The sequence below is a fragment of the Sinocyclocheilus rhinocerous genome, unplaced genomic scaffold (assembly GCF_001515625.1).
Source record: "Sinocyclocheilus rhinocerous isolate Xijiao unplaced genomic scaffold, SAMN03320098_v1.1 scaffold1719, whole genome shotgun sequence".
Lineage (NCBI taxonomy): Eukaryota > Metazoa > Chordata > Actinopteri > Cypriniformes > Cyprinidae > Sinocyclocheilus > Sinocyclocheilus rhinocerous.
This window is the reverse complement of record NW_015664048.1, coordinates 654024-669901: the sequence shown is the minus strand read 5'-3', so window position 1 is coordinate 669901 and position 15878 is coordinate 654024. Positions and strand designations below refer to the sequence as shown.

At 35.1% G+C, this 15878-nt stretch overlaps 1 protein-coding gene across 1 annotated transcript in view; it reads left to right on the top strand.

The window, feature by feature from the left end:
• LOC107729594 (arf-GAP with Rho-GAP domain, ANK repeat and PH domain-containing protein 1-like) overlaps positions 1-14328 on the top strand; it is a gene marked incomplete at its 5' end in the record, with an annotated part of 23681 nt that extends 9353 nt beyond the window's left edge. The window contains 10 exons of the mRNA XM_016540175.1: positions 23-109; positions 1250-1318; positions 1983-2100; positions 2189-2316; positions 6114-6149; positions 6370-6452; positions 7404-7463; positions 7756-7819; positions 8620-8781; positions 14291-14328. Of these exons, the coding sequence (XP_016395661.1) occupies positions 23-109; positions 1250-1318; positions 1983-2100; positions 2189-2316; positions 6114-6149; positions 6370-6452; positions 7404-7463; positions 7756-7819; positions 8620-8781; positions 14291-14308 (825 nt within the window). The remainder of the gene's footprint in view (positions 1-22; positions 110-1249; positions 1319-1982; positions 2101-2188; positions 2317-6113; positions 6150-6369; positions 6453-7403; positions 7464-7755; positions 7820-8619; positions 8782-14290) is intronic.
• Between the last annotated feature and the right edge of the window lie 1550 nt (positions 14329-15878).

Genomic DNA, 15878 nt, shown 5'->3' with positions numbered 1-15878 from the left:
TGTGTGTGTGTGTGGGTTGCAGGTAAACGAGCAGCAGCTGAAGAAGCAGTTAGATGAGATCACATACATCATAAAGCTCAGAGACAACCTCACGCCTAAAGCAGGAACGGTAAGAGTTACAATTATTGTGCTGTTTACTAAGTCGTGCATCACTGCACTCCATTTGTTGGAAATTTTTTCTGAATTTTGTAACCCTAAATGACTGAATTTGCTGCAGCTTTTCTCAAAAATGTATATATGCAGAATTTTTCATGTTAATTTGCAGTGAAAACTCTCCAATAATCATTATGGATTTGTAAACAGTGAGAGTAGTTCTCTGTAAATTATGTCGTGCTTTATGACTGAAATCTGTCGTGGTCGTGTCCCTGAACAGGCTGGAAAGACAATAGACAAATGTAAGCTGTGAAGGAATAATTTGGAGAGATCACTTGAAAATATTGATCAATTTGTTTGGGATCAGAATTATGGATTTTGATTAGCCAATATTGTTTTTTTGTGGAAAAATTGCAGAAATAAGAGAAAAATGCAAGGTGCCACAAATACTACAGGAATGAGTTAAATTTGCATTCATTCTAATTGCGAAATCATGAAGGAACTAGATAGTTTTAGTGATTTAAACAAGTTTTTTTTGTTTTTAAGATAATATTTCAGTAATTTAACACATTTGCATGTTTCCAGTTTTCTGGAAAAAAAAATATATATATACATTTTTGAAATAAGTGTTTTATTTTGCTTTTTCATTTTATATTTTTAGGATTTTTAATTAATTATTAGCTTTCAGTGGAATCATTAACCCTCTGCAGTTTCCTCACCAAAAAATATCACATTAAAGGAGAACCTTGAACCATGCACTTACATCATCTCCTACAACACCTTAGCAACCACCCGAACACCCTAGCAACCACATAGCTTAATCCACAACACCCTAGCAACCACATAGCATCACCCACAACAGCATTGCAACCACATAGCTTAATCCACAACACCCTAGCAACCACATAGCATCACCCACAACAGCATAGCAACCACATAGCTTAATCCACAACACCCTAGCAACCACATAGCATCACCCACAACAGCATAGCAACCACATAGCTTAATCCACAACACCCTAGCAACCACATAGCATCACCCACAACAGCATAGCAACACATTGAAACACTCAGATCTCTATGCATATTATAGCAAAACTCTGGTTTATTTATTTAGCAGGTTTGTTATTTGTGGCTTGTGTGTGTGTGTGTTTTAGGGCAGTGGTGATTTTATCTGTACAGTTTACCTGGAGGAGAAGAAGGAAACAGCCGAACAGCATGTAAAGGTGCGTTTGACCTTTGAACCTGCTGTAAGGTCTTGCTGTTGTCAAAAATCTGAACAATATCAAGGACCCGCTTACATATGAAGTCAGTGGGGAATTTTTATTGTATTTTAAAAATGCTTTTAGTAGAGGAGATGTGTCCTGCATTACATTTGCATGATGAATACGACTGATAGTATCATTGCACAAGTACGTTAATCAGTGTTTTTTAGGGATGTAACGATATCATAATCTCACGATACGATAATATGAAGTCCACGATACAATATTTATTGTGATATTTAAAAAAAAAGACAAATGAAGAATTGGAAATAAATGAAAATTTTGTACATTTTAAAGACAAATTATTTTATCTAATGCACTTTGAGAGTCAAAATTAAGAGCTCCATCCCATGTTCTTAACTAAGAAAACTTTGAAACAGACTTGATGAAGAGATGAAGCATATTGTGCTTTCGGTTTGAGTTAGTTTCACAGATACTGTGCCAAAGCATAATGACCCAAAACACAACTCTAAAGCCCTTTCATGTTACAATAAGAAGTTTAAATAATTGTTTCATATCGTCATGTGACCGCGATAATATCGAGACAGTTTTGCTATCGCGATATCACGATACTGATAATATCGTTACATGTTCACGTGTATAAATGTTCACGTTTGACCTCCAGATTCCTGCCACGATGACGGCAGCAGAACTGACCTTTGAGATTCTGGACAGACGGAAAATCAGCGTTAAGGAGAAAGACTACTGGTGCTGCTTTGAGGTGTACGAGAAGGAAGAACTGGGTGAGTCACAGAACACCGTTTACCCGTCATACACACGTCACAGTAACGCAGTGGCTCACAGGTGTGTGTGTGTGTGTGTGTGTGTCAGAGCGGCCGCTGCACTATCTGGAGAAAGTGCTGCCCATCTTTCACTCTCTGGGCACCGACAGTCACCTGCTGGTCAAGAAGCACTTCTCCATGGAGGCCATGCTGGTCTATCTGGGTAAGAGAGACTGGGTTTGAGTTTGGGGAGAAATGAGTGTGGATTTATTTAGGACAAACTATTCATAAATAGAATGTTTTAATGCAAAATGTAAGTGGGTTAATCGATAAACACTGCTTCTCAACCATTTGACTCCAAGACTCACTGTTGTCTACAACAATATTCAATAAAGGCTAATATCTGCTGCAATGGCAATTTTTTGGTAGTTTTGATTTATAGACTCATAGTTTCTGTACATTTAAGTTTCAGGATTGCGGAGGATTTAAGAGCTAAATGTTTTCCTTCACTTTTAAACCAGTCGATGTGTAAGACTTTTCCAGTTTATTTGTGATTAAAGATCAGGATTTTTAAAAATATCTGTCACCTACGATTTCTACCTGATAGAATATTTTAGAGCTTGGCATAACCAGAATGTATATTCATTATAGAAATGACCTTGGTGTTTGATTAATTTCAATGAAGTTTTTTCAAGGTTGTTGTAATCCTGGTTATTCAAAGACAAAAAAAACAGTTGTTGAGAGGGTGAATTAAAATGTTAGAAATATATTTTTTAGTTGTTTTAGCACATTTTAATGCTTGTTTTGTTTTATTTTAAATCATTTTAAGTCATCTTGAGGCCTTTGGAAGTTAATTGAAGCCCCCTAGTGGACCTTGGATGCCTGGTTGAGAATATAATACACTATTCTAATTCATTTAGAAGCAGTAGAAGTCTATGATGTGCTCATGTAGATCATGTAGCATGTGCAGTGTGTTCATTATGTTGTCTGTTTGAGAATATGTAATGATGTTTGTGTGTGTTTGGTCAGGGGTTCCCAAACTTTTCCATTCCACGACCCACCTAGACAAGTATAATCTATTTCATGACCCACCAAAATATTTAGGATCAAAAAACAGCTGACATTACTTTAAGCTTAATCTTAATTAAGTTTAATATGGCAGAAATTAAGTATTTAAGAAAAATAACCAATTTATTTTATACAGTAGTACAACTGTAAAATTTCACTACTGCTTTCAGATGATGCATTAATCTCAATTTCGAAAAATTTACCCTTATGACTGGTTTTGTGCTCCAGGGTCATATTTACGTTTTAATTTCTTCATTTACAGACGTTAATGAGTCTATGACACATGTCCATAAAAAGTAAAAACACGCACACTACAGTGCGTATATGAACTGTAATCCGCTGCTAGTGTTGTTAAACTCATCGCGGGGTTCAGTGCAGAAATTAGCAAAGCATAAGAAGCGAAGCAGAACTATCTAAAACAGTTTGGAGATTAAAACAAGTGTGAAGTAATTGTAAAAATAATAAACAGATGTGTCTCATTTTAAATAAACACTAAACACCGAGATGACGAATTTACTTCGGTCAGAAATTTACTTTTGCAATGGTTAAATAAATGTTCAGCAATATCTTCAAAAGATTTTTGAACTTTGGCACATTTTTCTTTATATAGAGATGATATGGCAAGGAAATAATTTTGTAAATTTTGTTATGCTAGCGTGTGGACATGTTAAAATCATGTAGTGTTACAATTAACCCTGCATTTGTGCCCCGCTCACCCCGTACATGTGAAATGCTTTTTACACACTGTTTCCTTATTAGTAGGCAGCCAAATGCATATGAAGGAACGAAAACGGCGCCGAGTTCAAACAGACGATAGAAATGAATGAACATAGGCTACCTGAAACAGTTTTCATAACATTTGAATTTTCCGGCGTAATGCAATCTCATGCAGAATACAGCGCAGTGAAGTGAGCGAGTTTCTTCTCGTTAATAATGCGGACCCAGCCTTTTAATAATGACGTCGCTCTGAGACCCTCACTGTTGTTACAACTCGTGCGCGCCCGCGCTTCAGAACACACAACGCATGTTTAAAAACTAAGAATTTTGCAATTCGTTATTAATGTTGGTAGCCTATATCATGCAGAGTTGAGTGTGTGTGTGTGTGTGAGTGTGTGTGAGTGTGAGTGTGACTGTGTGTGAGTGTGTGTGTGTGTGTGTGTGTGAGTGTGTGTGTGTGTGTGTGAGTGTGTGTGTGTATGTGTGAGTGTGTGTGTGTGTGTGTGAGTGTGTGTGTGTATGTGTGAGTGTGTGTGTGTGTGTGTGAGTGTGTGTGTGTATGTGTGAGTGTGTGTGTGTGTGTGTGAGTGTGTGTGTGTATGTGTGAGTGTGTGTGTGTGTGTGTGAGTGTGTGTGTGTATGTGTGAGTGTGTGTGTGTGTGTGTGAGTGTGTGTGTGTATGTGTGAGTGTGTGTGTGTGTGTGTGAGTGTGTGTGTGTATGTGTGAGTGTGTGTGTGTGTGTGTGAGTGTGTGTGTGTATGTGTGAGTGTGTGTGTGTGTGTGTGAGTGTGTGTGTGTATGTGTGAGTGTGTGTGTGTGTGTGTGAGTGTGTGTGTGTGTCATTGAAACGCGAATTTAGTTGCAGCCAAGTGACTTTGTGCGACCCACAGTTTGAAAACCCCTTCCTTAAGGCGACTTTAAACCTTCACTAACATTATTTGCACCAAAAACGTGGTCATTGTCCAGCATCTCTGATCCTCAGAATGTGAATGACCTGCTCTCTGACCTCTGCACTTGTGACATGAGTAATAGTTCTCATCAAATAAACATCAGCTGATTCAGATTCATCAGGTGGACATTGATGTCAGTGATGTGACGTGATTACATGCACATCAATATTCCGAAATTAAATGGAATTCTGCAATGTTCTGATTAGTGCTGATTCGTGTAAACATGACCGTCTGATTCAGTAGAAATGTGTTGCATGTGAACACATTCAGAAAATCCATATCAGCAGACTTCAGCAGTCAAGTATACAGAAATGATCTGATGCCTGTGTGTGTATAAACATCATAATCAGAGTATGGCTGCAATCCAACTATAGACCTCAAGCTGAATTTGATGTGCATGTAAACATAGTCAGTGTTTGACAGTGTTATTTTAGTATCACTGACAGTTAAATGCAGTGGAATCAATGCATGTAAAACAAACTATATGAGGTGAACCCAGTTAATTATTATTATTTTGAAAGAAGATATGACCAGGTCATATGTACGAGATGTCGAATTGGTCACTCAAGACTCATTCATATTTATTAAAAGGGGAAGTGAAACCATTTTGTGATTTATGTAAAAAAAAAAATGCATGTAAATTTTGAAAAAAATAAAAAATTTATATAAAAAGAATTTTATAAAAAAAATATGTAAAAAGTGTAAAACATAGAATGACCCCAGTTTTAAATGACATGGACAACATTTTTATTCAGAAAACATTTTTAAAAAGTTTTTTTCTGGGAATAGTTTTAGAATTTTTGTCATACGTTAAATTGAAAAATTGTATATAATGAATAATGTTGTCATTTTAGTATGTATATTTTTGTTAATTATTTTTTAAGAATTTTTTTTTAATTATTGCAAACGTTCTATTGAAATGATATTGTTATCATAATACTGTTGATTTTGCCATGAACATAGCCTTTGCTGCTGATATGGCATTAAACAAACAAACAATAAATAAATACTATCATAGTTTTATTGATATTTTGAATTAGTTTTTATTTTTCATTTTGATGTAGTAACTTTATATTTTATTTTATTTTCATGCCAGTTTGATGTATTTTAGAACATTAAGTTAAAGTTAAATGAAAATAAGAAATGTTGCCTTGGCGTTTTTTGTGTATTTTATTTTATTTCAGTTAAAGTTTATTTTATTTATGGTTTTAGTTTTAGTAAATGATAATAATCTTAGCGTGTGTGAGCAAACGAGTGGCTGTTTGATTGATGTTTTACTTTGAAACTCTCATACACAGAATCTACAAAAGCTGCAAAGCCCAGAGCTGCAGTGTGTGAGTACAGATAGTGAGTGTGTGTGAGTGTGTGCGTGTGAGTGTGTGTGTGTGTGTGTGTGTGTGTGTAGGTAGAGGTTTAGTGTTCACTGCTCTCCTTTGCTCTGGTTTAATGGGTTCTCAGGTGGTGGTTTTCCTGTAGTTCTGGGCTCTAGACGGAGTGAGTGAGTGTATGTTTCAGTAGGTTTATCTCTTTCTCTTTCTCTTTCTCTTTCTGTAGAGTAATCGTCCAGAGAGAGAGTGGCCCGTCAAGTGTCTAAAAGTCTATCACGGCATTAAAAAGAAGCTCCGTCCACCAACATGGTGAGAATAAATCTGAATTACGAATTGAATCTGAAAACTCTACTGAACCCTAATGAGCTTTCTAACTAGACAGCATGTCAGATGTGCTCATGACATCAATATCATGTAGGGTGTTTAATATTTTGGAAAGCTCTTTGCAAATAAAATCTTGACATGGTGAATGCAACATGCAGCTGTGCTGTGATTTCTGACCAGCAGGTGTCAGTGTGAGCCAAGACAAAATTATAATATTTTGAAATGGAACAATTTATTGAAAAGGAAGTTTTTTTGAGTATCATATTTGCTCCATCAGGCTTTTATGGCTCATATAGTCTGATACAGTGAGAATATGGAGGAAAAACAGCTCAATTTTATTCAGAGACTCAAACTGAGCAAAAATATGAATTTGCTGCAGATGTTGATATTTATATGATGAAATTCTAATGCTTGTGATGTAAATCAATGAGATGTTTCTAACAGTACAGCAGATACTGACATAAAACGATCTAAATATCAGTCGTCGTTCTATATCTGCAGTAATCTGTCTCAGTAAGATGAGATTGAAATGCTCCAAACATATAATGCAGTGATTGAGAGCTGAAGAAATAAAGGCTCCTCAGAAGATGCGAGATGTTCTGGAGGCTTGTGAAGATCATTACTAAAGGATAAACAGCAGGCTTTAATAGGGTTAAAGGAGCAAATGTGCTTTTAAAAGCTCTTACATGAATCGTCTAGTTTCTTCTATTTGAGCTGTGAAGTGTTTAAATCATATTGTGATGAGCTGCTTGATAAGAGACGTCAGTGTAGAGAATGATCAGGTCAGATTCATTTACAGCATCTCAGAGCCAATCAGACCAAAAAATCCCGTTTCAATAATCTCTGGCTCTTTATATCATCGACTTACAGCTGCATTTGAGTTTCATAATTAAAGATTGAGTGCTGTTTAACCCTTTAATCTCTGTCTGTCTGTAGTTGGGGTCTCACAGTCATCTATGAAAGTGAGAAACAGGAAAAGCAGGAGAGACAGCAGTGGTGAGAACACACACACACACACATATACACACAATTTACACACACACACACACACACACACATTTACTCACACAGTAGTCAGTAGTCAGGTTTAAGTCCCCACCAGGATATATAAACCCGTACACACACACACACACACACACACACACACTTACTCACACACACACACACACTCTCTCAGATGTGTCAGTATCCATTATATTCTCTGTAAATAATGTTAATGTGCTGCGACTTTAACCTCTAAAGGAACATAAACATTGTCTCTGTGTGTTTTGATGTGTTTCTCTCTCAGGTATCTCTGCTGTGACACACAGAATGAAATGAGGGAATGGTTCGCTACCTTCATGAGCATACAGGTCAGTCTGAGAGGATCATGTCAACAAGCCTGATAAAGCATATTTGATACATGAAGCCCTCTAAATGATCAAACTCTTCTGTTAAACCTGTTCCTCCATGTCTTCTGTCTCTGATAGTTTCGAGTTTTTTTATCCAGTCGAAGCTCTTTTAGTGTAATTGTACAAACGTCCAGCTTCAGCTGGAGCTTCTCGTGTCAGATCTTGACTGATTTTGATCAAGTAAAGGTCAGAATAACTGCAGTAATATCTCCAGATGAACACTTACTGGACTGAAGCAGCTCAGCTTTACTTGATTCTCCATCAATCATGTTTTAGAGTCTCAAATCTGATCCTCAGGATCTTTTGAGGAGCGTTTGTTTCCAGAAGCTTTACTTTCACTGTTCCTCAGCGGAGGAATGATCTTCACAAGCCTCCAGAACATCTCACATCTTCTGAAGAGCCTTTATTTCTTCAGCTCTCAATCACTGCATTATATGTTTGGAGCATTTCAATCTCATCTTACTGAGACAGATTACTGGAGATATAGAGACGACTGATATTTCTATCATTTTATGTCAGTATCTGCTCTATTGTTAGAAACATCTCATTGATTTACATCACAAGCAGCAGAATTTCTTCATCAGAAATATCAGCATATGCAGCAAATTCATTTTTGCTCAGTTTGAGTCTCTGAATAAAATTGAGCTGTTTTTCCTCCATATTCTCACTGTATCAGACTATATGAGCCATAAAAGCCTGATGGAGCAAATATGCTGCATGTGTTGCATGTATTTACATCTCTCTCTCTCTCTCTCTGTCAGAACGGAGGTCGTGTTTGGCCAGCGGAGTGGTTAAAATCTCGTGCAGCGAGTCGCTCTGCGCCGCTGGACGCTCGCTTCGGTAACGTGTCTCTGATTCCTCTGCGCGGCAGTGAGAACGAGATGAGGAATAGTGTCGCCGCTTTCACCGCCGATCCTCTCGCCGTGAGTCTAATCAGCCAATCACAACCGGGCTCGGCCAATCACACAGCCAATCACGCGGCTCTCTGCTCCCAAACACACTGAGCTCAGCCTCGAGTTTAATGCATCAGAGAGATGCTCTGACATGAAGGACTGTTCGTTTTAATACTAAGCTTTTGGCAGAATTCTAAGGCAGAATTACATACATCATTATATAATGTTCTTTTATCCTTTGGGATTTAATAATTCCAGCATCAAAGAGTTAAAAACAGTGTGTTCGTATCATATATATATATGAGCCTGCAGCACAAAAGCAGTCATAAGTAGCACAGGTATATTTGCAGCAATAGCCAACAATACATTGTATGGTTCAAAATGATCAATTTTTCTTTTATGCCAAAAATCATTAGGATATTAAGTAAAGATCATGTTCCATGAAGATATTTTGTAAATTTCCTACCGTAAATATATCAAAACTTAATTTTAGATTAGTAATATGCATTGCTAAGAACTTCATTTGGACAACTTTAAAGATGATTTTCTCAATATTTAGATTTTTTTGCACCCTCAGATTCCAGATTTTCAAATAGTTGTATCTCAGCCAAATATTATCCTATCCTAACAAACCACACATCAATGGAAAGATGGTTTATTCAGCTTTCAGATGATGTATTAATCTCAATTTTGAAAAATTGACCCTTGTGACTGGTTTAGTGGTCCAGGGTCACATATAACAAAGTGTGTATGTACACACACATAGAAAATATTCCTGCTCAGTCTCAGTGCTTTAGTAAAAAAAAAAACAACAACTTTAAGAGCCGGTCAGTGTTTCATGTGTACAGTTATACCCAAGTCAGTAAATAAATACTTCTATTTTTATAATATTCATAAAATATATTTTTATGTTTTTATTTGTCTCCTTTCTTTCCATACAACTTTAGAAATTAATCATTGAGTAACAGCAGTTTGCTGCAGTTTCCCGCTGTTACTCAATGTTTCATGTCTAATAAATATATAATATTCATATAAAATGTTCTGTATGATTTTATCCTTGAAACATTGAGTAACAGCAGTAAAAGCGGGTCAGTGTTTCATGTATGAAGTTATACGCAAATAAACAAAAATGTATATTTATAAAATATTTTTTTATTTCATTTTTGTGTTTTTATTTATATTTATTTTTCTGTATAACTATGAAACTTTGAGTAACAGCAGTAAACACAGTAAACTTTGTTGTTTCATGTCTAAAGTTATAAATAAATACATAGATAAATAAATATTTACAATTATATAATTATCAAAAAAAATATATATAATTTTTTATTTATTTTTTCTTTTTCTGTATGACTGTAATCATGGAACATTGAGTAACAGCAATAAACACAGTAAACTTTCTTGTTTCATGTCTAAATAAATAAATATATACATAAATATTTATATTTATATAATATAAAAAATATATATTTTTTCATGTTTAATTTATTTTTCCTTTTTTTTGTTTTACCTGTATGACTTTAACCATGGAACACTGAGTAACGGCAATAAACACAGTAAAATTCCAAAAGAACTTATTACATTTAATGTAACCCAGCACGCATTGCATTCAGCTCAGTGAGTCAAAAATGATGGCAGACAATGATTATAAATGTGCTTAAATTTCATTTGACACCAAACAGTATTGTTAAAATAGTGCAAATGAATTCAGATGAACCATGTAGATCATTTCAGATTAGTCATTTGAGGTTCTGTTCCTCAGTAGGGTGCTGCCTATGTAGACAGCGAGAGGCTCACTAGGTTTCGGAACAGAGCTGAAAACAGACATTTATATAAAACATAATTCATCTGCATACGAGAGTATTGATGATGCTGTGTGATTACCCATGAGTCCTCACTGTTCTGATTTACTGAGACGCTTCATGTTCGGCTCACAGTGTGTGATGAGTCACGTGAATCATGAGTGAATCATGAGTGAATTCACATGATTCACTCCTCCTGATTCACGTTATTCACTCCTGATTCACTCCTGATTCACGTTATTCACTCCTGATTCACTCCTGATTCACATGATACACTCCTGACTCACGTAAATCAGGAGTGAATCATGTGAATCAGGAGTGAATCACGTGAATCAGGAGTGAATCATGTGAGCCGCACATGAACCGTCCTGTACTAATGCTTTGTTACTGGAGGAAGTGGAGGTGTTGGTGTGTGTTTCACTCGATCTGTCTTCACACATACAGCGGACATCCGATTAACAATGCAGTTCATAAGAAATAAATCATGTGTGAACAAATGAAAAATAACTGGTGTTGTGTCTGAGAGGAGCAGGTGTTGGGTTATTGCTCATATCATTAACTTAATGGGCGATTTCCTCTAACCTTTTTACCCATAATTCTGCAGGACTGTCCTCTGTATACATTATATGAGTGACGGTGTGTGTATTTATGACAACATGAATTCAACAGGAAAGTGAAGAATCTAATTCTAATGTCTTCTGTTACATCATTCAGAAAAAGAAGATTAAACATTGTTAGATTTACTACTTTTATATATGTATATAAAGAAAATTGTATGTGTACATGTACTGTATATAAAATATTTTTAAAATGTTTTTACTAGGGATGCACCGATAGGATTTTTTTGGCCGATACGGATACCGATTTTAGCAAACAACTATTGGCCGATACCGATACCGATATTGGTCAATTGCATAAAGCAGGTCTTAAAAATGAAAAATAAAAAATTTGATCGGTTCACTCCGAGCAGAATCAGTATTTGAACGTTTCTGTTCCTGCGTTCCTCTGTATTAGGCTCCGAAACCGGTTTGAGTAGAAAAATACCAGTTATTAACATTATTTTAAAACTTTTTCTTTGCCAATAATAATAATAATTATAAAGTACAGAGTATTCTTTAATCAAAACAAAAAAAACCTGAGGGTCTTGATCTGGTAGCCTATCTTGCGCTTAGTCATAGCCAATACAGCATCATCCTTTCTAGATTTTGACCAACTATATTAAACAAAAGAAAAAACTGTCAACGCTTTAAAGACATTAAAGTAATTTTTCAAGATATTTAAAAATGTTTGCAGCATGGATAAAAAAATGCTACTCCTTTAAGCGTTTTGAGAGGAAAAAACAGCCTAAATTAGTAGGCTGTTCGACTCATTTTATTATTACATTCAGAAATAATGTAGGCTAAAATATTGTAAATAAACCAAAATATTTACAAACATTACAAACACAATTAGGCTATTGTAGTTCCCTTCTCTCCACAACAAATCCTCTAAAGTTGTAAGCCAAAACGAATTAATTTAAAAACAAAACTGAAGCCTACCTCTCTAATTCTGTACGAATCCAAATGTTTCCATATTCACAACGTATCTGGATGCTAAAATATTATTATGCCTATTCCTATGTAAACTTTAGGCTTTGTTCTTCACTCGCATTTTCGACGTAAAACATCATCCTTCACATAACAGCACAGTGAGGCGCTGGTCACGCTGAACGGCACAGACTGTACTACGAACAATTTAAATTGAGCAGTGTAGCTTTTTATGTTTCTTTAACTGTATTTTATTTTGATAATGAACAGGCTGCGATGTCAAGTTAGCAAAAATATGTTGTATGTGCGTGTGAGTCACCAAGGTGATTCAAAACTGTAACGCTTTTGTAAAATAAAGAAAACGTCTTTCTGCCGTCTCGGTTTCCTTTCCGTGAACTTCAGAGCGCGTTACAATGATCCAAACTCGGCACAATTTTTTTCTTTCGTTTTGTTAATCTGTTAATGATTTAAGTGAAATGTATTTTGTGTATAGGCCTATATATTCCCTATATAGTTTTATTATGTTTTCTCCATTCGCGCTGCAGGTGCGTGATGTGAGCTTGTGTGAATCCGTGTTCTACACTGGTTTCAAATAAAAAGCTGCATATTACCTGCCATTCATTTTCTCTTAAACGTAGGCCTAATGCTTGGCGGTTCGTGACATATCCTCGGATAAACTCTAACGCATTGCCATTGCGACTTACCTATGATGAATTTACAGCTGAGCGCGGGCGTTTCCCTCATTGGATGTGTCAGCGTCACGTTTGCATTGGCCATACTATGCCGTCTGACAAACGATATTTTGTACAGATTTTAGGGCTGTGCAATTAATCGAAATTCATTTTTGATTTCGATTTCCAACGATTATGAAAATACAGTAATCGAGATAAAACAATTATTGCGCCCCCTTTCCAGCAGTGCTCTTTCGTTCCTCCATAATCAGTAAAATCATGTAACGAGACTTTTGCAAAACGGGACGTGCTTGATTTATTTAAATTGATTAGATTGATTTATGTTTTTAAAAGCGTGAAAGAACTTGCGCTTCCTCGGGAAGATTACTGTGGATGCGCTCAGAGACGGAACACAACACGGACATGTAAAGTCATCACAAAAAATAGGACTATTGTGGTATTGAGAATTGTTACATAATTATTTTTTCTTATTAAAGCTACAAAAGTCCTTCAGTCAAGAGCAGTGAGTGATTTTGAATGTGTCATTTGTTGTTTGATTAATATTAAGCACAGTCGGCAGCAGGAATATAGCCCGCTGTCACTTTAAGAGCACTTTACTGTTACACAATTATTTTTTGTAGGACTTTTGTAGCTTTAATAAGAAACAAAGGAAGTTTAATTCTTACAGTGAAGACTATGCTGTTTTATTTTACATTAGGTTATTCCATTTCTTTAGTAGGCCGTTAACTGAATACTTTAGACTTGCATTAAAAAAACTTAAAGCACAGTTTGTTTCATTTGTATATTTTTTATTCTATTGTATTCCTTTGCTTTTTTATTACAGTTTAATTATTTTCAATAATTTTGAGGACCTTTTTTGTTGTTGTTGTTGTTTTAACTAATATTAGTTACTCTGGTGTTCTGCTGTGGTATTGAGAATTGTGACATTTCGCTGGTCTCTAAAATGTAGATGTCATAGCAACCTTATTTACAGAACATATATATTTGATATATATCACTATCTTTAAATAAATCTTTCATATAAGTTTTGGTCATATGGCCCACTAATAATCGTTTTAAATAATTGTGATTACAATATTGACCAAAATAATCGTGATTATGATTTTTGTCATAATCGAGCAGCCCTAACAGATTTTATTTTGTTTTGGCAAGTAGTTAATTATTTTGCCCAGAGAAAAATGTTGGATTATGCAACAGGCATGCAACTCATTGTCTCCATGCAGTTAATTAATAAACCATCGGTATCGGCCCTTTTCATGCTATTTCTGATATGCCGATGGCTTTAAAATAATCAAAAATCGGCCGATAAATATCGGTGGCCGATATATCGGTGCATCCCCTTTTTTTTTTGTTTATTATTTAACATTTTATTTCCATTTTTTATCTCTGATGGACTGATGATCTCTGAGCTCATGACAGTGAATTTTCAATCCTATAATTCTATTGAAGTCAGTTTTCTGTTCTGTTTTCTGAGAGAATCTGGCAGGTTTCGATTAAATGAATGCTTTATTTTCTGCAGCTCTTCAGAAATGTTTGACGGAGTGAATGTTGTTCAGGTGAGACGTCCAGCTTCTGTGGTTCAGACCAACACAACAACAAAATCATCACAAATATGTGAGCCTGCAGCACAAAAGCAGTGTTAAGTCGCTGGGGTATATTTGTAGCAATAGCCAACAATACATTGTATGGGTCAAAATGATCCATTTTGCTTTTATGCAAAAAATCATTAGGATATTAAGTAAAGATTATGTTCCATGAAGATATTTTGTAAATTTCCTACCGTAAATATATCAAAACTTAATGTTTGATTAGTAATATGCATTGCTAAGAACTTCATTTGGACAACTTTAAAGATGATTTTCTCAATATTTAGATTTTTTTGCACCCTCAGATTCCAGATTTTCAAATAGTTGTATCTCAGCCAAATATTGTCCGATCCTAACAAACCATACATCAATGGAAAGCTTATTTATTCAGCATTTTCTAAAAATTGATCCTTACGACTGGTTTTGTGCTCCAGGGTCACATATATCATCAATATTTTTGATAAATCACCATATTTGTTTAAAGTCATTTAAATATTTTATATTCCTGCATCATTGATAGGTTTTATTTTTTTATAAATATTACCCTATTTAGTTTTTTCTATAATAGAAAATTAAGAATTTAAATGTATTGTGTAAGACATCAAAGTCAAAATACGACTGAATGAATTCAAAGTGCACTTTTCATTATGCAAAATGCAGGTCATAAGCTTTTTGGGTTTCTTCTCACAATATTCTTAGCACTGTATTACATAGCCTCAAGGACTTCTGCAAAAATAAAATATATACAGACTTTTATGTGCGCACAAGAAACCATTAAACTTAGCATTTAGGACAACGCACGCTGAGCCACCTATTGCACCATCAGCCCATTTCACAATGTGTTTGTCCTCCTCAAAGTATGCGTTAAAGAGACCTAAGGCCATGAAATATGGCATACTGCCCTAACGAAAGCCACGTTTTAAACACTTTTTTTACAGTACCAGTCTTTTTCATAGACTCTTGAACTTGGCAAATTTTATGCCATCAGCACATTTTGTGTCATGGTTTCTCCGCCACCACAGAGATGTTCAATTAGACATTAGGCCTTTATATTAGAGGTACTACCATAAGAAAAGACACATTTTGAGCAAGTAGATCTCTGTTAATTCATGTGCATCCATGCTATCGTTTGATTCATAGTAAGATGGCAGTGATGCACAAAGGAAATAGGTTATATAAAACTAGAAACTAATGTGTATGCATGCAAAAAATTCCCATGCAAACAAAAAAGATTCTTGTGTGCATGTAAAAGACTGTTGTTTTTTTAAACCCTGAAAAAATAAAAAATATTTACAGATGACTGTACTATATACCAAATATAATGCTGAAAATAATGCTCTATGAACCAATTAGGTTTGGAAATTTGAGTCTGGAAAGTATGGAATTTTAAAATGGAAAATGTGTAGGAACCCTGTAAATGTATATATATATTACTTAAAATAATCTATTTTTAATTACATATTTTCATTTTATTAATATTATATGTATATATATATATATATATATATATAAATTCTGATT